The sequence below is a fragment of the Vidua chalybeata genome, chromosome 5, assembly GCF_026979565.1.
Source record: "Vidua chalybeata isolate OUT-0048 chromosome 5, bVidCha1 merged haplotype, whole genome shotgun sequence".
NCBI classification, from domain to species: domain Eukaryota; kingdom Metazoa; phylum Chordata; class Aves; order Passeriformes; family Viduidae; genus Vidua; species Vidua chalybeata.
The window spans coordinates 59,392,344-59,413,765 of record NC_071534.1 but is presented as its reverse complement, the minus strand read 5'-3'; the positions used below and the strand labels follow the sequence as shown (position 1 = coordinate 59,413,765).

General features: G+C 36.3%; 1 protein-coding gene across 4 annotated transcripts in view; it reads left to right on the top strand.

The window, feature by feature from the left end:
- Positions 1-21,422, top strand: part of KMT2E (lysine methyltransferase 2E (inactive)) — a 56,928-nt gene that overhangs the window by 14,797 nt on the left and 20,709 nt on the right. For all 4 annotated transcript variants that reach the window (XM_053942676.1, XM_053942673.1, XM_053942674.1 and 1 more), the window contains 8 exons: positions 3,768-3,952; positions 10,627-10,738; positions 11,148-11,377; positions 12,958-13,038; positions 13,212-13,270; positions 17,357-17,529; positions 18,548-18,586; positions 20,187-20,399. In XM_053942676.1, coding sequence (XP_053798651.1) covers positions 3,882-3,952; positions 10,627-10,738; positions 11,148-11,377; positions 12,958-13,038; positions 13,212-13,270; positions 17,357-17,529; positions 18,548-18,586; positions 20,187-20,399 — 978 coding nt within the window. In that variant the 5' untranslated portion in view covers positions 3,768-3,881. The remainder of the gene's footprint in view (positions 1-3,767; positions 3,953-10,626; positions 10,739-11,147; positions 11,378-12,957; positions 13,039-13,211; positions 13,271-17,356; positions 17,530-18,547; positions 18,587-20,186; positions 20,400-21,422) is intronic.

The following is a 21,422-nucleotide window of genomic DNA, read 5'->3' as shown; positions in this document are numbered from 1 at the left end:
TATTAGTATGTCATGACAATGCTTCTGTTTCTGCCATGGCAGAAAATAATTATTTTCCATCATTCCAAATTTAACATTACTGTAGGGATCATAATTGGATGGCCTATATATAAGGTCACAGTTTTGTTTAATAAGTGAGTGTAGTTTTATTAATTTATGCTAGATCTCCCCCCACTCTCATTATAGGCATTTGTTGAGGATGGCTTCTCATAAATTATGAGCAATGTTTGTTTGAATTAACTTGGCTGTGTAGCTATTGCAAGCCAGTGACTGTCTTCATTCTTCCATACTTAACTATAGGCAAAGGAAAAGCTTTAGAGAGTTCCTGTGTGTGTGATGAAGAAGGTGGTGAAAACCAGTGAGTTAGTATTGCAATCATGTTCCACTTCCTTGTAGATAAAACAATGTCTGTTTAATGCTCTTCAGGCAAAAAAGATATTGATTCCTTCCTTAAATTTCTGACTTTATTCAGTGTAGATCAGGTTATTAGAATTTTTGACTGAATTCTTACAAAGCTCTATTTGAATAACTTCCCATAGGGCAGGAAGTCGGTTTTGGCTGAGTGCCCCCCCCCCCCCTTTTTTTTTTTTTTTTTTTTTTTTTTTTTTTTTTTTTTTTTTTGTTGTTGTTGTTGGGTTTTTTTAGCACAAATTGTGGTGTATTTGTTTTGTCAGAGATGGTCATGAATGGCAACATGCATTAGCCATTGATTTTCCATCTATACATAGCTCTAAAAATATATGCATGGCTCTTCTTTTTCTGCATTACATTTAAAAAAACCCCAAATATCACTTGATTATCAGATTTGGTAAGCAGATCTCTTTTTTCTGTGTTGGCAGTGGAGGTCACTTGACTATGTGATGATTGGGTAACCTCAGTTGTTTTATGTAAGTTTGGAGATGTCACAGCCCATGAGACAGCTGTCTAAATGTGTTCCTCACTTCCATCAGTCTCCACGGCATTTTTGCCTGTGTTATTTTATAGCTCATGCTCTACCTGATCAGAAGTGTTAAAAGAAAATGTTTTATGAAAAAACATCACCAGCAAAATCAAGTTTAAGTGCAAGAAACACTTTTCTAAATGAGAATCTTGATCCCAGATTGTTGTCTAATGTGTCTTTTAGACCTACATTGAACCACTAAAGCTATTTAAGAATTATCTAATAACAGACATAAAGTAAAAACTCCATTCTGCTGATGATTTGGTAGCATAGGTCACACTGCAGGGAGTACTGGAACAGCAGTTAACCCTGGGCTAGCTGATTTACCTGGATTTTAAAAATTCATGGTTTCTTCTCAGTTATTGGGTAAAATTTTTACTTTTTCAGGAGATGGGGACTAAATGATGAATTGATATTTCCTTTAAGTTGTAGGTACAACCATTCAGGGTTCTGCCCTATGAGTGGAGTTAGCTATATGGTGGAAAAATGAGTGCTCACTTAAACTGTTAGAGGGGCTTACGGTTTTTTCAAGCCTTCTACTGAAAATATTCTATACCTGCTTTTGATTTAACATGTTTTTCTTGATACTTATTCTTTAAAATAGTATCTTTTTTCTTAATTTTTTGTCATAGCTAGTGGTGTAGTTTTTACTTATATTATTTAGTAAGAAAACACTCAGTATTTAAATGAGGAAAGCAAAATATTCCAATGGCTACTTGGCCCAATAGCTTTCTAGCTCATTGTATTTGGTGTCTCACATAATAGGACCAAACCACACCTTTTGCTAGAAGGAGAGTGAACTAGCTGTATGTTTAGGCATTTCAGACATCTTGGTATGTTCTTAAGTTAATTGCCAATCTTGACTAGTGTTAAAAAATTAGGAAGATAGATGAAGAGTTACTGCCATCTCATACTTTAGAGATGTCTTGTACATGCCACGTTGTCATCTTTGTCATCTATGCTGACCTAATCAGTAAAAGAAGACAATTCAGATTTAATTCACAGTGTTTATCTGAAGTCCATTTTTCACTGGGGTCTTGTGCTTTTAGTCAGCATAGTGTTTGGCAAGGATAACATGTTGAAATGAAGTTCAACCAGGATAAGTGCCAGATTCTACACCTGGAATGGGGCAACTGTTGATGTATGGACAGACTGGGAATGAGAGACTGGAAAGCTGCGCTCACAGCAGCGGACCTAGGGGGTCCTGGTCAGTGACCAGTTGAACATAAGTCAGCGGTGCCCTGGCAGGCAGTAGGGCCACCCTTGTCCTGGGGGCATCAGGCACAGCATCACCAGCTGGGCAAGGGAGGGGATTGTCCTGCTCTGCTCTGCACTGGGGTGGCTTCATCTCAAGTGCTGGGGACAGTTTTGGGCACTACAATATAAAAAAGACATTAAACTATTAGAGAGTGCCCAAAGATGGCGATGGACCTTGAGGAGAAGCCATGTGAGGTCACTTGGTCTGTTCAGCCCAGAGGAGACTGAGAGGAGACCTTACTGCAGTTAAAACTTCCTCATGAGGGGAAGAGGAGGAGCAGACACTGATCTCCTCTCTGTGGTGACATGAGGGAGTGACCTGAAGTTGTGCTGGGGAGAGGTTTAGGTTCAATATTAGGGGAAGGTTCTTCACCCAGAGGGTGGTTGGGCACTGGAACAGGCTCCCCAGGACAGTGGTCACAGCACCAGCCTGACAGAGTTCAAGGAGTGTTTGGACAATGCTCTCAGCACATGGGGTGACTCTTGGGTGCTGTGCATGGCCAGGAGTTGGTCTTGATGATCCTGGTGGGTTCTTTCCAACGCAGCACATTCTGTGATTCTGGGAAAAAACATTGATCTCAAAATTGAGCTCATGTAGACATCAGCTAAGATACAACATTTTGTGGTATGAGAGGAGTGTCTGGTATGTGCTTCATTGCAAAGTGGTCTGTGGTCTTGCAACTTTGACATTTTGATAGGAGTTTGTAATAATTTGTTACGTAAGTACTGAAGATACTGGGCTATTTTACTTAAATTACCTAGTCACATGTGTAAAACCTGGCCTATATTAGTGTATAAAAGTGCATTAATTTACTAATATGTGAATAGCTGAGAGCTGTTCACATTTCTCCTGTATTTGGGTGGGTGTTCTGCCCTATGTAGTAAGGGAAGCGGGGAACTGGTAGTAACTGGCTTACAGGTTGGATCCTGCATTCACTCATGTGAGTCAAGCAGGTTGTGGTTTGCTCTACAGTTAAAAACTACTACTGATTGTTTTTATTTTACTCCTTTAAAAAAATCACTTCCAAAAGTGGCACTGAATGGGCATAGTATCTTCTAATGGTGATTTGTTAAAATGGAAAATGTTTCCTGTCATTATTGTGAATTACCAGAATTATTTTGTTTTTAAAAAAATACTAAATGGTAGTTAAGACATTAGTTTTTTTAAGTGCAAAACAAAAAAGAACAGTGCTGGCTAAGACTTCGTTGCAAATTCTCTAACTAGATTTCTGTTGAAAGGTATAGCAACTAAGCTTTGACAACACAGGGCCAGTCTCTGGCACTTCCCTGATTGTGCTGGGGTTTTTAATCAGAAATTTGAATGACTGTCCATTTGTAATATATTCAAGTTCAGGTGCTAAAATCATCACACTCTTTAAAGAACTTTATTTGCAGTTAATTTTAGAGAAGATTGAATGTTTTCCTTTTGCTTGTGTAAAATAAAACTAATGAAGTAATTGTGACAGATATAAATGACAAATTTTTAAAATAAAGTAAATACGTGATGTAAAATTGCCTGGGTTTAAAATGAACTGACAATCTCCTGCGTGTTGTGTTTTGTTTTTGACAGGGTTTGTGGATGCACTTAGATGTTTGCAATGAGCACTGTGGCTGGCATGCCCCAGTGTTTTGGATACCAATGCATAGGACTCCGTAGTAATCGAATTTATCAGAAACGAACGTCATGAGCATAGTGATCCCATTGGGGGTTGACACAGCAGATACTTCTTATTTGGAAATGGCTGCAGGCTCAGAGTAAGTATGTGAACATAATTTGTAAGTTCTCTTACTTATTTTTAATTAATTTTTTCCTTCATGACCGTTTTTTGAATACAGTTGGAGAAAACTTAAAAGTTTCCTTAGTTTTGTTGAATTTTTAATTACTTAAATTAGTAACTGTCACTTCATTCTTATGTCAGTTTCTTCCACTTCAGGGGGAGCAAAGGAGAGAAGCAAAATATTTCTAGAAATGCATATTTTTCTTGCTTATCAGACTGACAAATAAAGATGCTACTTGATTTACTACTCCTATTTCAAACATTTTCCCATTTCAGTTTCCTTTTTAAGTACATGCAAAAAATTTTCTTGATTTTGCACATTAGAAAGGTAAATTAATTCGGTGCATTAAACTGCAAGAAAGTAGTAGTGATCAAGACAAGGGTGCATTTCTTAATGAAAATGGAAGGCCTAGCTTAAATGCTAATACTGTGTCTTCCGAAAGTTATTTCTAATTGTAAAGCTCGTAGAAAATCATTTAGTAACTGTGTATAAAGGGTTACAAAGAGCAAATGAAATAATGCATTCTGTAAACTCTGGCTTTGCACAAAATAGTGTAGTGAGTTTCTGGGTTTTGGTGGATGGGAAGGGTGGCTTGGGGAGGGTTTTTTAGGTTGAGGAGCGGAGGGGAGATGTTGTGTGTGTGTGGTTTTTTGTGTTGTAGTACTTCCCTAATTTTTTCCTCCTAGTCTCCTGTACAGTATTAATTGGCTGAGGTTTAGGTATTGTTGATCTTTGACTGGATACATTTCTTGTCAAACAAACCTTTCTGTGTGTGTAGCATCAGCATGACTGTGAAATGTTTAAGAAGCAAGTGGTTTTTCTTCCAAAGTTTAAAGGAAAGTTTTAGTAGAACTCTAGAACAGCTCTTTAAAGAGCTGTTTCTCTACTGTGCTTCCAGGTACATGAGGCTATTATAGGTTTGTGCTGTTTATTTGAAGAGAGCCAAGAATTTGCAATTCAAAATTTTTTGTTACATTACATTTTTTAAGTTGTTTTATCATTTCGTATTATGAACACTATTTACCTTGGTGCAGAAAATTTTTGAACTGTAGTGAACCATTCACATTTCTTTTTGTTCTTTTCCTGTATTTTTCTTTTATGTTTAGAGAAGGTCATGATTCCTGAGGTTGCTGACATTCCTTGCAGACACAGCATGTCATGCTGAAATTAAAATAAATAAATAGAGTTGTCAGTATAAACAAGATAGAGTTCACAGTGTGTTATTTGCTTGATACTGTGGCAGAGCGACCCATTAGGAGCTGCTTTTCTTCAGATGTTAAATAGCTGTTACCACCTAGATTAATTCTTGTCATCTCTGCCATACTCATGCTGAAATATGTGTAGTTGCATCTGTGTACACTGATTTAAAAGCCATTTTACTGTCACAAGAAGTGTGACACAAAGGTGTGTCCCTAATCTACCAGCTTACACAGTTGTAAACCTTTTCTATCACAATCTGTGCGGTTTACTCTTTGTTCTTGTACATTTTCTTTCAGAGGGTAGCGTGTTGGATATGGAGTGTATTAGTAACAGTTGTAGATGGTCTTTGAGCAAGTTCTGGGGTTTTCCCAAGACAGAGGAGCTAGAATTTTTCCACTGTGACTGGCAGGTCGGATATTGCTTCATCAGTTGCTGAAGCATGAGCAAACACAAGAATGGGGGAGTGGCAAACTTGATTATGCAGGAGAAGCAGCTTTGGAAAAAGCTCTTTGTGTAGTGCAGTCTCCTAGTGCTGAAAGATTTTTTCCTCATGTTTTGAACCAAGGCATAAGCCTATTTAAAGAGGGGATATTTTATATGACTAATAGTTCCACATACTATTTTAATAATTGTAGCAAATAGCTGTGTGTAAAGTAGCCTACTAAGAGATTTAAGGATCCTAAAAATTGGGTGAAATAGTTTGTTTCTTACGTTACGTGTACTTAAGTGGGGTCTCCAGAGAGATCTTTTTGTTATCGTAGTCAAAATACACATACTTCACCTTTACTCATAGATCTTACTAAAGACGAGGATTTGTGACTTCTAAGCGGTAAGGTCCTTGTACTTGTAAGCAGAGCAAGCCATTTCTGAAGGTTCAAAATACGCTTCCTGGCTTCAGAGAGTGTTTGTGTAGCTTAGTATACATAGCGTAAGTATAAGCTACACATTGGGAAATGCCACTGATGGTACTGCTTTTCTGGTTATATCCTTACATGCTTTTTAGGGAGAAGGCCTGTATAATAAACCTCACAATCACAGTGTGCAGATCACTATTGAGTTCAGTATCCAGGAGAAAAAGTCTTACATGCAGATAGTATCAGGCCAGCCTGTACTTGTAGGGCCTGCTATAAGGTGCTTAGGTGGCAGAACCCACTCCCTGGTAGAGGAGCAGTCCTTGATTCTTGTCTAGGTATTAAGCCTGTCAAACATCTTTGGTTAGATGAAGTGTCTTGAAATAGAAAATGTTGTTTCTCATGCAAAATGTATTGTATTCTTTTATCTGAGATGGCCTTCAGCTAGATACTGGTCAGGTGTGCTGGTACAAACAGGAAACAAACCTGAACTCCTTGAAAATTAGACCTATAAAACTGGATTGTGGAAGATTGATGTTGCTGAGAGTTGCATTTGAAGTTCAGACATATATTCAGGAAGTACTCATAGTACGCTTCGCTCACATCCTAAAGCTTGGATACCCCCATCTGTCTTTGAGCATTTTAGTGAGATTTTGTTTCCCGCTTGAATATCTACATATTTGTAGGAGTGGTGGCCCCAAATTCTGATTGTATTTTGGATATTAGTCAAAAATTGTGTGCTTTTTTTTTCTTTTCCTTTTTTTTTTTTTTAATTTATTACTTAATGGTCAAAAACAAAAAAGTGTTTAAAAGGAGTGGAGTGGGGGAGATGAAGTTTTAGAGACTAATTGGCTTTCTTTGAATCGTTGCAGGTTGATTTCCTTAATGCAAGTTAACTAACTATAAAAGTGACTGAGGTTTCATAAATTAACTGGCTCGCGTATTGCTTTTAGTTTCTCACTAATGCCATCTGCTGGCAGCATGTAGAATATTTTGTTTCCATTTTAGATATGAACAGTAGGAAATGATTCAGAACATGAAGTTGTTTCGCTTGCTAAATGAAAATTCTCTCAAAGCTTTTTTTTTTTTTTTTTAATATGGGTATCTTCGCTTTTTAAACTGATTTAGAACATATTATATTTCTGTTTTCAAGGTACAGGAATGTCCTCAATAATTGCAGCCCAAGAGCATGTGGAAAGCTTTTGTGTAGAGCTTTTTGTTTTATTCCCTGTGAACATTTTGCACAGATCTGAATTGCTGACCACAATGCTTAATAAGTATATATGATATTTTAGCAAAATACCATGGTCAGTTTATCACAGTAATGTTTATTTATTTAGGAAACAATATTAATATTTTTATCAAGCTTCATGTATACTATGTTGTCATACAAACGTTGTAGTTTGGATGAAAACCAAAAATACAGTAAATATCTTTTAGTTACGCTGTAAGACAGCAGTTGTTTGAGGTGAAGCTGAAAAATGCGGTATGATCAGAGGGCTTACATTCTTAGTACCTCAGTCTCTGACAGAACTGGCTAATGTCCAAAAATACAAGCAAGGAAAGCCTTGTAGTGTTCTCACAGATCTGAATGCTTACATGTTTTCCTCCTGAAAACTTGCTTTCTGGGATGGCTGTAAGAATGCCAATGGTGATATGAAGGAGTGTTTGTTTGTAGTACAGTAGTTAGTGCCTTGCTGCTTAGGCCCTGGTACTTGAGCCCAAAAAATGTAGAACTTGATTTTTAAGTTAGGTAGTATCTCGTGCTTCAATCATCTGTACAATAAAATATTTTGCCAAGATGCATTTCTTCTCAAAGTTGTGCAATTCTGAGATGCCTATTTCAGAAGAAGGGTTTGACCTTTAAACAGACAGGAATATAGAGGGCATCTTTTCTGTTTGAGGTCATGCACATGGTGGCAAAACCAGGAGTGATAAGGAATTCAGTAACCTGTTTGTCAAAGCTGATTTTGTCTGTGGCCCTCTGGAAAAATGGAGCTCATTCTGCACTGCTTTATGGTATCTGCATCACTTTCCTGTTGACTGTAAAGGAAACCTATGGTGGTTAATTTCTAGCTTAAGTGAATGCTCTTGGAGCTCCTTCCCATAGTTCTTGGTTTCTTCCTCAGTTCCCCAGCCCAGTGCAGTGGGTAAATGGAACAGTAACAGTTACATTCAGAGCTCTAGTGAGCATCCCTTATAGTTGAAAGCAGTGTGTAAGATAAGATAAGAATTTGAAAAAGGTTTTGCTGAAAGCTGATTGTGCTCCACATTTTTTAATAGTTGCCTTTCTGCATCACCTGATTTCTCTCCCACCATTTTTCTGGTTTTCCTTGTTCAAGTAAAGATGTGCTTTTTTCTTAGTAACATTGTTCTCAGAATCTGGTTTATGAGTGTTAAAACAGTTGGTGATAAATGAATGTTTTTGGAAGCTTTACGCTTCTGCTTCCCACCACTGTCATGCCTCTAAATATTAAATTTTGTTCTCTTAAGTGGTTTATAAATGGCGAGAGTAAAAAGAAATGGATGTAGGGTGTTGGGTGTATTGTCTTGCCTCAGATCTTGGAAGAGATCTGGACTATCTTTTTGATTTTTGTAGTCAGTTGATGAAATACACAACCTTTTTAGGACACTTTCATTTTGGTATCTTTGACTGAATGTTCCTGTGTTTTAAGTAGCTGGTATTTAGGTCACAGTAATACTTATTTTTAATGAAGGAAACACTCCTAAATTAATCCTGGATGGATTGTACCAGAATCCCCCCCTGCCTGTCCTTAGTAAGCCTTCCTGCTCTGAAAACAGAGCATTTTTCAGCAAGACCAAGGTTGAGCATTGAACACAGAGTGGATAAGAGTACCCGTGCTACTGCTTGTCCCATTCAGGAAATGGGGAAGAATAGCAGTAGAAGCAACGCAGTGGTCAAGACATCCTTGTTCCTGGAGAATCTAATTTTTGCCATAGTCATAATGGATGCGTAGCTAATGCCTCATTCATTGGCATTTTAGTTGACTGGGTCATCAGAAGGATTGCTGGAGTACAGAACAGATGTGTGATTACTGCACAAATGTGTTGATAAATAGGTAAAAGCAAATTGGTTGGAAAGGCACAATTTTTTTCATCTTTTGTCTTTATTTTAGTCATGAGCTAAATTTCTAAGCTGCTTCTAGAATCTAATCTAACAAACTCCAAATCAAATTGTATTTTCAAGTTGTGAAATAGTGTGAGAGTAAATGAGGGTTTTTCTGGGTTTATGAGGCAATGAAGAGCAAGTGCTGTCAGATTTGCTTTGTCTCATGCTAGTCAGAAGTTGTATTTTTAATGTTAGTACTTCACATGATTTGTGTGCTCAGATGTTTGTTCACCCTCTCAAAAAAAGGCAGCTGATGACTGTTGGAGACAGTAATCTAAAAAAATATTTTTTTTCTTTGGACTCTAGAAACTAAAGCCCTCCCCCAAAAGTGCTTTTAACTAGTTTCTTCTCAAACAATTTTATCATTAAGGTAGTAACCCCTATGGAAAAAGCTCATAAGAAGAAATGGGCCACCAAACCCATTAGTAGGACACTTTCAAAGAGATGTGAAAATACTGCATTTTGTTCAGAAAGTTAATGATTAATTATTTCTTTTCCAGAAAGTAACAAATGTAGGTTTTTGGTGTCCTTTTAAATCAAACTAGTATTGCTTCATGGCTTAGCAAAAAAGCCTCTGATAAATATCTTAATATGTAAGAAAAAATCCCGTCAGTATCTATTTTAATTTACTATTCAGAAATGCCAAGTTTATTTTAAAAATCAGCTCAAGAAATTATTAAGATATGTGACAGGAAATACAGTTCACACATAATAAAAATAAAATTAGAAAACTGAGCCAGACCTGATTTGTAATGTGAATCAAGTCCACTTCAGTTTTAAATGTTGATATATTGTGGTGCTTTTTTTTTTTTTTTAAAAGCCCCACTTTAGTAACTTGGATCCATTTGTCTTAGTGTTATTAAATCATATGGTGCAACAAGAAAACTGCAAGTTATCTCAGTCATGCGCACATGAACAACTGCTTGAGAAAGGCTGTGAAGATGTAATTTTTTTGCTCAAATAGATCTTCCTGTTCTAGTATTCCTTTATCTTTCTTGTTTTGCATTGTGGTTTAGTGCATATAAACCATAGTTTGTATATTGAAGAAGGCACTGCCTTCGATACAAAACCTTGTCTTGCAAATTGTACTACCTTTTTCTTTCTATTTAAGGATAAATCAGTAGAAAGTGCCTTGTTCAGATAATTTGCCCTAGTTAGGATTTCTGCTTGTAGGAGCAGTCAGTGCGGGTGGTGCCCCGCCACTGCCGCTGTGTGTCGCTGCAGGGCTCTATGGTTGTGCAGCCCCCGGAATGCAGCATCGGTCCTTGGGCAGAATTCCTTTTGGCAGCTTCTCTTACCGCTCAATGAGGGGGCTAACGGGGACTTGAAAGTTTGTTGCTGCCCCCATATGCTGCTTTAAACAGAATCAGCAGGGAATTAATTAGAAGTTGTGCAGCGAGTACCTCCAATTTATTAATATAAATTACATAGTAATTGCATTTGTTCTTCATCTGTCTTTTGCCTTGCAGACCAGAATCTGTAGAAGCTAGCCCTGTGGTAGTTGAAAAATCGAACAGTTATCCACACCAGTTGTATACCAGCGGCTCGCATTCACACAGTTACATTGGTTTGCCCTATGCAGTAAGTTTTGTGCAAAGTATTCTGTACAAAATATATTATGTAAAAATCTGCTGGTTTTATCTGGAAAAACTGATTCATGCTTATCTTTCTATATCTTACTGGGAGTTGGGTAAGTTGGATAATAAATGGTCTATCAGAAGCAGAACATAGTTCACTTAAATGTGCAACATTTGAGAATTCATAAAATAAGATTAAATTGAGATATAAAATATAACTGTTTTAAAATATAAATATAAATGTTAAAAGATTTTAAATGTATAAAATTGGGATATAAAAATATGAAATTTTAACCTTTTACTACAAAAGTAAGAAGCCTGAAGTTCTTTGCCAAATGAATTCTTACATTTTGGCTTGAATAACCATCAGTGTATGAGCATTTACAATTAATCACCTTTTCACAAAATTCTAGGACCATAACTATGGTGCTCGGCCTCCTCCAACGCCTCCAGCTTCTCCTCCTCCATCAGTGCTTATAAGCAAGAATGAAGTAGGCATATTTACCACTCCCAACTTTGATGAAACCTCCAGTGCTACTACCATCAGTACGTCAGAGGATGGAAGCTATGGAACAGATATTACCAGATGCATTTGTGGCTTTACACATGATGATGGATATATGATCTGTTGTGACAAATGCAGGTAATGCATATTAAAATAACTTAAAAAGTAAAAATTACTTAAGGCTGCACTGAAAGTAAATGTGACTAAATGGTGTTTTAATTATGAGGAGTCACAAGAAATTTCCTTCCATCAAAAAAATGCTTGAAGGTTATGTGTTTTTCTAATAGGCAACATAGTCAGTTAAGGCCAGTGATTATTTTATCATTTAATTCGGTCAGTCTTGACTACTCATGAATTTGGTCATGCCTTTGCTTGTGCATTGCTGCTTAATAAGGGTATACCTTTTTTCCCTCTAAAAATGATGTCTGTTATTTGTTATTAGGGTAAAATGAAGACCTAGGCATTACTTAATGTGCATGTACTGAGTAATAGAGCATCTTGGTGAATTATGGACCTGTAAATCAAAGAACTTGAAGGATGCGAAATAATGTCACAGAAACTTCTTGAATATTGGTTTCTCTGTGCTTGATCTTTCTGATTACTCTTTGTTTTTCAAAGGTTTCAGTTAATAAGTATGAAAAGACTAACCTAGATGCTTAATGAAAAAGCTGAAGTTAACTATTTAGACTTCTGAGTTTATGCTTAAGCACCTACTTGATCATAGTATAATAAGAGACTGCTGTTGAGTACTTGGAATTGGAAAATAAGATTAGAAATTTTTAGGGCTCATATACTTAACATGAGAAGACAAATATTGTATTTCTACTCAATATTAGCCTGTTTTACATTTGGTTAATGAATGCTGCTGGACTTGTTAGATCTTCGTGTATTTTTAAAATAATAGTTATAAGTAATTATAATACTAATTTGAGCTCCATTCTTCTGTCTACTTACATAACAAGCTTGTTAATATTTTCTGATGATCCTTAATTCTGATAATCTTGCTCATTATTTTGAAATGTATTAAGATGTTCTTCCAGCAGTGGAGTTGTAGGCAGTCACCAGTTAGGTAGAGTCTTTTTCCTTTGAAGAAGAGATTCTCTATGAGGAGTTGTGAATTTACCACAACTCTTTCCAAGTGGGAAGTTAACTATTTTTGTTTCCCTCTTCTTTCTAGCAGTGTAGGGCTGAGTGTAAAGTAGTGTTTTAGGTTAGCCTTCAGTCTGGCAAGCAGTCTCTTCCCTGACTCTGGGAAGCAGTTAAAGCTCTTTCTATGCTGTGCAACAGTACTACCAGTTTGTAACAGGGTGTATAAAAATGTGTACTAACTTTTCTCTTAAAATATATAAGGAAATCAAACTGTATCTTAGTGTATATTTCTCTATATAGAAATATTTTATGTACCCATTTCTAAAAGAGAATTGAATCCTTTTGCTGAAAACCAAACCACTTGTTGCTGTGTAAAACATAAGTCTTGTTGCTGATGGTATTTGTTTCAGTCTTGTTCTCTATTGTGATAATTTACCATTTTATTTCTGATGTTGGAGAAAAATTTCCGAGACAAGGCAGAGTGGTGGTAAAGATAGTAATTGAGGCAGTATTGAATCTGAGTAAAGATGACAATGAAAAAAAAGAGCAGCTTCCTTTCTCTTTGTATTGTGCGCACAATTTTTAAAATTGTACTTTAAAGTTGGGGTTTTATTTTGGTGTTTTCATAGTGTCTGGCAGCACATTGACTGCATGGGGATTGACAGACAGCATATTCCTGACATATATCTGTGTGAACGTTGCCAACCCAGGTGAGTAGTTTTGTTGGTTTTGAACTCTAAAACGGAATGGAACAGTGTACAACTGGTCTTTTTCTAAGTATCTGAACATTTAGTGACTGTACTGTTTATTCTGTAATAGTCAATGGGAAATGTTGGAAGTCTGTTTTAATACTTAAATGCACTGATTTATTTTCTAATTTCAGGAGTTTAGATAAAGAAAGAGCAGTGCTGTTGCAACGAAGGAAACGGGAAAATATGTCAGGTGAGTAAAATTTAAAGCTCTTTTCTTAGTAAAGGTGATAAAATAAGTATAAATTACATATACAGACTTCAGAGCGCATGCATGGTTCCCACAGTTTTGAGAGCCTTCAGCATATAAGGTTTAGTAAATCAATGCCTTTTACTTGACTATATTGTTACCAAGATAACGTCATATCAGAATTATTGTAGTTCCTGTTTTATCAATGGTTTTCAGCACTGTGGTTTCTTCATAGGTGTGGAATAATTCAATCTGTTGAACAGTGTTTGAATTTCTTAATAAGCAATGTTGCTTTTATAATAACTATAACTCCTTTGACTGAGGTGCTGAAAATAAGGTGGAAAAGTTTTAAGTTTCTTCTTTTGGAATGAGAGAGAGTTTCGAAGTCTACTTCCATTCTGGAAGAAAGTTTCAGGAAGAAATCCTAATTCTTGTATGTTGGATGTAGATTGGGTGTTTTGATATGGCTCTGGATTTTTTTGGGCAATGGGAAAAGTTGGTAAACCAAATTAATACAATATAGGTAATAACTATATTTGAGGGCTTTTTGCCTTTGGTAACCAAGGCAGCATGTAGTACAAGTACCCGTTTTAGTCTGGGTGTTTTATGCAAGTAGTTCTTGAACTTGTTCACAGGATTTCAAAAATCATCTGGCCTAACTTGTCAGGAGTTCTGTCTGGCCATTACCAAAGCGTGGTAGAATTCTTGGTTGACAGCTGGTACTTTCAAACTCTATTACAAAAGTAATAACTTGGGAGGAGGTCATCCTCCTAAATGTAACATGTTTTACTTCCAGATCATGTCTCTGAAGTAATGGAATGTGTGTATGTATTAAGATTTCTTTTAAAATTACCATGTAGATATGGTCTTGCTGCCCACTTCATATGGCTTCAGAAAGTCTGAGGGGTGTGTGGCACAACTGTGCTTCTTAGTGCAGTTGACACTTGGTGTTGTGTGGTACTAAGTTGCCTAAAGTCCTTTAAAGGTGTTAGTACCTTACTTAAAAAACCACAGTAATTTTTTGTTTTGTCTGTTTTCATTTTAACAAAACCAAGCTTATTTTATACAGTTTTAGTTGACCTACTAGGTCAACCAAATCTAAATTGTAATTTTTTTTTAATTTAAAATTATTTTTGTTGATTCTATTGCAATAGTAGAACAAGTAGATTTATAACTCATTTGGAGTTAATGAGTTCACTGACTGGTCTGATAATACTGTGAGGTTGAACTTGAATTTTCATAACGTATAGGGGAAGTTGATGATCAGAGCTATTTAAATAATCTTTTGGGATCTGTAGGCACACTGTCTGATCATTTACTGTAAACTTAAGGGAAGAGAGATTAAAAATCTTAGGAGGAGCTAATGAGATCTTACCTTTGAAGTTAGTGTTTAACTCTCCTCAGTCTTGATGATTGGTGTTCCAAATCTGTTATATAAATTCAGTAGGAAAGGAAATACTAAATGGTAAAGCAAAGGTATCAAAACAGTTAAAAAGAAAGGCAAATTCTGGTTCTCTTTAATCTAAAATGTGATCAAAGTGCAGTATTGATTACTGTGATTTATAATACACAACTTGAATGTCTGTGCTTGTGCCTCTTATTTTCCATTTAGCTTGGGTGAATGTACTTTATGTTGACTGCTATACAGTTCAGTTGGACTAAGTGATTTTGGGCATAAACTTTGTGAGACATTAGTAAAATGGGCAATTTTCACAGATGATTTCGAGTAGGAGAAGCAAAAGTGGTATCAATTTGAATGGCTCTTTTCAATGTTTTAGATACTCAATAGAAGCAGAGTGTTACTTTTAACTTAATTATTAGTAATTTGCAGGTGTTTGATAAAAGGTAAGACTACATAATTTGGATAATCTTTGATGAATAAGTCTGTGTATATAGGGCTTTTCACTTAGATATGAGAATTCTTTAGAGTAAAATGTTTTTGTTGTAAAGATTTCTAAACAGTTGCTGGCTTAGCTGTGTTTCATCCAAAGGTTAATAGTGGGGAGAAGGTAGTAGATTGGTTGGTTTGCTTCAAGAAAAGAGCTTTTAATTGAACATTGCACATGATAGAAAATTGTATGTGTTAAGCTTTTATGTGTAACCACATCATCCTTTTTTCTGGCAATGTCTTTAGCCCATTGTTCTGGGGCCTGTGGTTGTATTGAGATGGTATTGATTTTGTTTTTCTGGTATAAAAGTCCAGTTCTAGTGCAGGTTAACGTGCAGTGGATTACCGACTATGGTTTAGTGAAGTGAGCACCTTTGTTAAGCCAGTACTCACTCAGTTGTATACTGGATGTTTTGGGTTTGGTTGGTGGGTTCGTTTCAGGTTTTTTTAAGATAACTTAAACAAGGATGTTACTTTAAGCTCTTTGGTCTTGAAATTGACACTGTCAAGATCACTTGCTGCTTATGGGTAAATGAATCTGGGCCTGTAACTTGTGAAATTTGGAGAGTTTGTGTCTTTGCTTCTGACATGCAAACTCAAAATCTCCCCTTAGTGTGCCTTCACCAAGGCTCTCCGAAGTGAAAGCAGGTTATGTAGGTTAGAAAGGAGTGTCTCAAAACAACTCCATGTAATTACATGTTCAGTTGAGGTAATTATTCTTTACAGTAAGTTAGAGCACAGTGTAGACAGCAAAAAATGTTGCTTCCCTAAGGAAGACAGCGTTTTGTGGGGTTTGGGGCAAGGGGGAGAGGTGTGTGACTGTGATATCATGATTATGTAGGCACTACTGTATGGACTACAGACACTGACGATTTTAAGTTTGTATTCTGGGGTTTCTATTTCTCAGGCATTGGTTATTCTACTATTTATTCTTCTTTGATTAGACATTTCTTCTTTCCGTGTGCTCTTTATGCTCATTTAGAAAATATTCTCAGCAGAGATGTTAACAAATTCAAAAAACATCAGTAATTCCTAGCTTATGAAGTATAATTATGTGCCTGATAAGGTGTTCAAAAGAATAACCAAGATGGTAAAGTGGGATTGTTTGCTATGCACAGAAGAATCCTGTTAAAGAATGTTGTGAGCAGGAAAAATCCAGAGTAACCAGTAGCTGGAGTTCTTTATTTAGTAAAGAAGGTTTCAAGAATTAGGACTGCTGAGTGCACTGATTAAAGCAACATCCTTCTGAGAGCAGAAGGAATGTTTTCTCTGCTCTCATATTAAGTATCTGTAAAGCCTGCTTCTGTACCATATGAGAAAGTTTTGCTTAGTGTGAAGTGTATTTACTGAATGCAGAATATTCGGAAAAGCTGCTAAAATCTGAGGAGCCTGTACTGTGCACATGCAAACAGTAGTCTCTTATCTGTGTGCATCATCTCTCTTCCAATCCTCCCCATCCTTCACAGCCTTTCATCTTGACAGAACTAGGGTAATCCTGTTTCAAGTCAGGATATGTGTTTGTCTGACATAAATGCTGATGTATGCTAAATTTCAGGCTTTGGCCTTTAGGTCTGTGAGAGTACAGCACAAAGAAAAAGTGTCTGTCAGTTTATGTCTGATCGTCTCTTTTCCTTTGTAGCAGAATGTTACTGTTAGGGGATTTTGAGTACAAAAGGCTTTTGGCTAAATTGACATATTAACCCTGAAAAAGGCACTTGGCAGTGCAAATTGCAGCTGTAATAGTTGATTATGGCTTACATGTGATTAATTAATAGAGCTTCACAAGAAATGCTGGTCAGTCATTAATTTTAATCCCTTCTAGAATACAGTCATCTGAGAGAATCCAAATGCCATATTACAAGTAAAAGCTATATATAAGTGAATGTGTTAACAGATTTTTTTTTTTACCTTTTTTGTTCTGATTCTAATTTTGCTTAAAATGGAATATGGTTGTTAATTCCATTCAAAGAATGGCATTTAATCTGATACCTTTTTTTTACCTTGCATTACAAACCTGTCTTAATTACCAGTTTCTCATTGGTCCTTCATTTTCATGCTGTTGCAACTGTTGGTGAATTTTGCATATGAGTGCTTGGAGCATTTGTCAGTATGAATTCTTGTGTTTTGAAAACAGATGTAGAGTAACTAGTGAATGTTCTTTCTGCAGTACTTGATTATTTACAGAATATTCTGTTTTAAAGATGGGGACACCAGTGCAACAGAGAGTGGTGATGAGGTTCCTGTGGAACTGTATACGGCTTATCAACACACACCAACGACAATTACTTTAACTGCTACAAGAGTTACAAAAGTCAATGATAAGAAGAGGAAAAAAAGTGGAGAGAAAGAACAGAACATAGCAAAATGTAAAAAGGTAAGTGAATGTAATTTCTCTTATTACTTTGTGCTATAAATTATAGCTATGTGACATTTCTTACCAAGAGACACTGAATTAAAAATAAGGCTATTTTACTACCTGCTTTTAGCTTGAAATCTATTAGTCTGTAGTAAATGATAGTCTTCCTGCTTGCCTGACACCCATGACTCCTCCTTATTTCAAGTTAATATGTCCTGCCTGGGCATGTTCAGTTTTATAATTTAAGGAGAATCTCACCACAGGAATTGCATTTACTGGACCATTTGAAATAGTTAGAGGTGGTGCAGAACAGGCTTTGGGTTACCTGAAGAAAAATTCCTTGGAAGTCTTCATTTGTGGTGGTTTTAAGTACAGAAATGTTTGCCATCAGTTGTCCGGATAGGACTCCATTTATTTGAGTAGAAATTATGTGGAAGTGTGCTGTCAGAAAGCTAGCTGCTAAACTAATGAGAGTAGAAAAATACTGACATTATGCCGTTTAGCTACAGATGTATAAATATGTGAAGTATAATATGTGAAGACAAAACATTTGTGAAGAAGTAAAGTACATGGAACTTCCTAAAGAAGTGGTTTTCGTAGTTAATTTCCTTAGCTTGGATGGGAATTTTGCCCTTTAAAACTTCAAAGTCAGAATAAGTTATTGATGTCTTTTTGGAAGTTCTTGGTAAAATGTTTCCTTTTGATTGAATAATTCTCAATGCAAATCTATTGCTGTTTATTCTTCTGTTACTTCGAATATTTTGGCTTGGATTCTGAAATTCTGGAGAATCGAATTGTAACATGAGAGAAAGGTAGAGGTATCAGATTGCTGTACACTTAGGTAGGAATGCTGAATGGTTTTGAAAATACATTTTGTGAGCTGTAACCTCTTACCTTCTTGAGATTTCAGCATAGTTTGGTCTGGTTTCATCTTTCATGTTTAATTGAAAAGTTGTTAATTCATTAATAGGTTTTCAATTCCTTAAGAGATTTTGTATTTTCTCCAGTGAATATGAATATCTTATTTTTTTTCCAGGCATTTCGAGAAGGATCCAGGAAATCTTCAAGAGTAAAGGTAATGTGATTTTGTTTGGGTTTTGTTTCCGACCTTAACTGTACACTACTTAAATAATAAACATCAAGAGTATAATTGGGGCTATACACTAAGAACTATAATACTCTCTTCTTGGTAACTAATATATTACGTATGCATCACACTGATTTTAAATTAAGGTATGAGCACTATGTCTTTGTCCTGCAAAATTAACTAAAATAATTAGTGCAAATTTTTATTCCAAGAGCCAGTGGATTAATTGGGGCTCATGTGTGCTATGCAAGGGAGTAAAATTGAGTGAACACCTCATTTGAATTTAGTGGCTCCAGGTTTTCATAATTGTTTAGCAGTGAAATAATGAAATAACTATATTGAATGAAAGCTAAGTTAGTGATTGTGCTCTGTCAAACCTCCATCTACACCTGGTGGGACTCCTATATATCTGGCAGGATTTTATTCACTGGTACTGGCATAGTCTGAGGGAATCATAATGGGATGTCTGCTTTGTAAGATCTAAATGTTACAGCAGTCTTTTAAATTCTCTGTGACATAAAAATGTGCATGGTGTGAGAACTAGATATTTCCATAGTTCATTCATTCTTGGAATATATAAAAACAAGTGGGATGCAATTTATGCCTCAAATGTGTAATATGAGCCTTGGGAGCAGTGAAGATGGAATTGGGGAAGAAAAATCTCTAATTTTGTGGGTTTTTTTTAATATGGTGCTTGTAAGGTTCCATTGTTTTTTCATGGTTGTCTTAGCATTACACCTTTGAAATGCTGTTCGTGTGTATGGTTTTCTTCATGCACAAAAGAAATGTAACCAGGTAAATTGAATTGCTGAACTACTTGTGTTTTATTAATGTTTAATAGTGTCTCTGCTCAGGTGGATAGAAAAGGGAGCGTTGGCTGGCTGCTGCTGTCCATAAGGAGCTTTGGTTGGCTGCAGCCTGGCTGCTGCTTGTGAGGTCTGGAGGTACAATGGCACTTTCTTTAAAAGTGAAAGGATCTGAAGCACTGCAGAAAGAAATCGAATAGTGAGGAGCAGTTAAGGAGAGAAAAATTTTATGTGTAAAGACTGTAACATTAGAGTCGCAACCTTAATGTAGCAGGTGTACAATTAGTTACGTTTAGTAAGTTATGCAGCAGAAGGAAAGATACAGCATGATCTTTGAAGTTGAAAGGGGAAAATCAAGTCAGTGTATTACAGGATAAAAGCTGGAGTTCTCTATATTTGCATATGTTCGTAAAAGTTGAGTGGGCAGGGAGATCTGACCCTCCAACTCCTGCACTTAGCTTCGTGATGCAGTGCAGTTGTGGGAGGAAACAATGTCACTCTCCATTCTCATCCCACTAAGAGCAGGAATCACTTTTGAGGAGGGAAGGTATTCCTGAACTTGGGTAACACTTACTCAGTAATAAAATTCTTGAAAGGACAAATGTAATGGGACTGAATTTAACTCAATGTTTTTAAGTAATACAAAGTTTTATACCAGACTTGCTAAAAAACCCAATCCACTAATCAGTGGCATACCTTTGCCCTTCATTTTGTGTCTTGTTGTAGAATTTTTCTTTTTATATCTTGCCTTCTAATATCTGGTCACTTACTTCAATTTTTAGGGCTCAGCTCCAGAGATTGATCCTACTGACAGTTCGAACTTTGGATGGGAAACTAAAATCAAGGCATGGATGGATCGTTATGAAGAAGCAAATAATAACCAATACAGTGAAGGTGTCCAGAGGGAGGCACAAAAAATAGCTCTCAGATTAGGCAATGGAAATGACAAAAAAGAAGTCAGCAGCAGCAATCTGATTTTCAAACCTCCAGTAGAGGTAATGAGCTGTGCCTTGTTGTGTTACTGCATGCTGTGTTTGTGCCGTGACATTAGATGCCTTAAAAAAGCCCCAAGCAGACAAAAAAACCCCAAACCAAACCCAAAAAAAAAAAAAAAAAAAACAACCAAAAAACCTCCCAGGAAAAAAAACACATAAAAGGGGACTTCACATTCACTTTCTGTTCCTTATCTCACCAGATTTGAGCATCAGAATTTTAACATATTTTTCAGATTGTTATACATTCTGTACCACCCCAGTTATGTTTACATTTGCATATCATTTATCCTAAAAAGTAGCTAAGGTGTTAGTCTCACCCTGGACATTGGGTTGCCCTTAGACAGTCTCTTGACACACAGTCAGCTTTAGTCAACTTTGCTGCTGTTTCTCTCTGAGGGATACCTGGTTAGAGTAGAAAGAACCATTGAAACAGAATTAATTTTTCTCCCCTACTATGTATATCAAGATATTCATTGCCTACATTTTTCTTAAGGTGTGGTAAGTGTTCTGGATGTTCATGGGTGGTGTTTCTGATACTTACTCTTTTTTAACTCATGATCCTGTAATTTCTAGTTTATGAAGAAATTGTGCAATGCCTTTTTCTAGCCTTATTTATCAGAAACTTACCAGTTACTTACAGGCTTAAAATCAGAGCCATGTAAAAAACTTAGCATTTTGTAGCAGAAATCTTGAGGAGTAGTTACGGTAGCAGATTAATGGAAGCATCTTTGCTTCTTTTTCTCAAAGACCATCATGGCATATGGGACACCCTCCTTAGAGGAATATCCCTACTTACAGAGCCTTTTGCCTACATAGAGGCTACTTCCTTTTTCATTGGTGATGACAGTTATGAGAGGTGTGAGTTCACTAATTGCCAGGGTATGTATTGGTTTTAATTAAAGCCATCCTTCCATCTAAAGATATGAAAATGAATTTGGAAACTCTGTCAGGATTTTTTTTTTTTTTTTCAATTATTATGTTAGTTCCCTGTTCTGCTTTTTCTTTAAGGAGTTGTGAATGTTG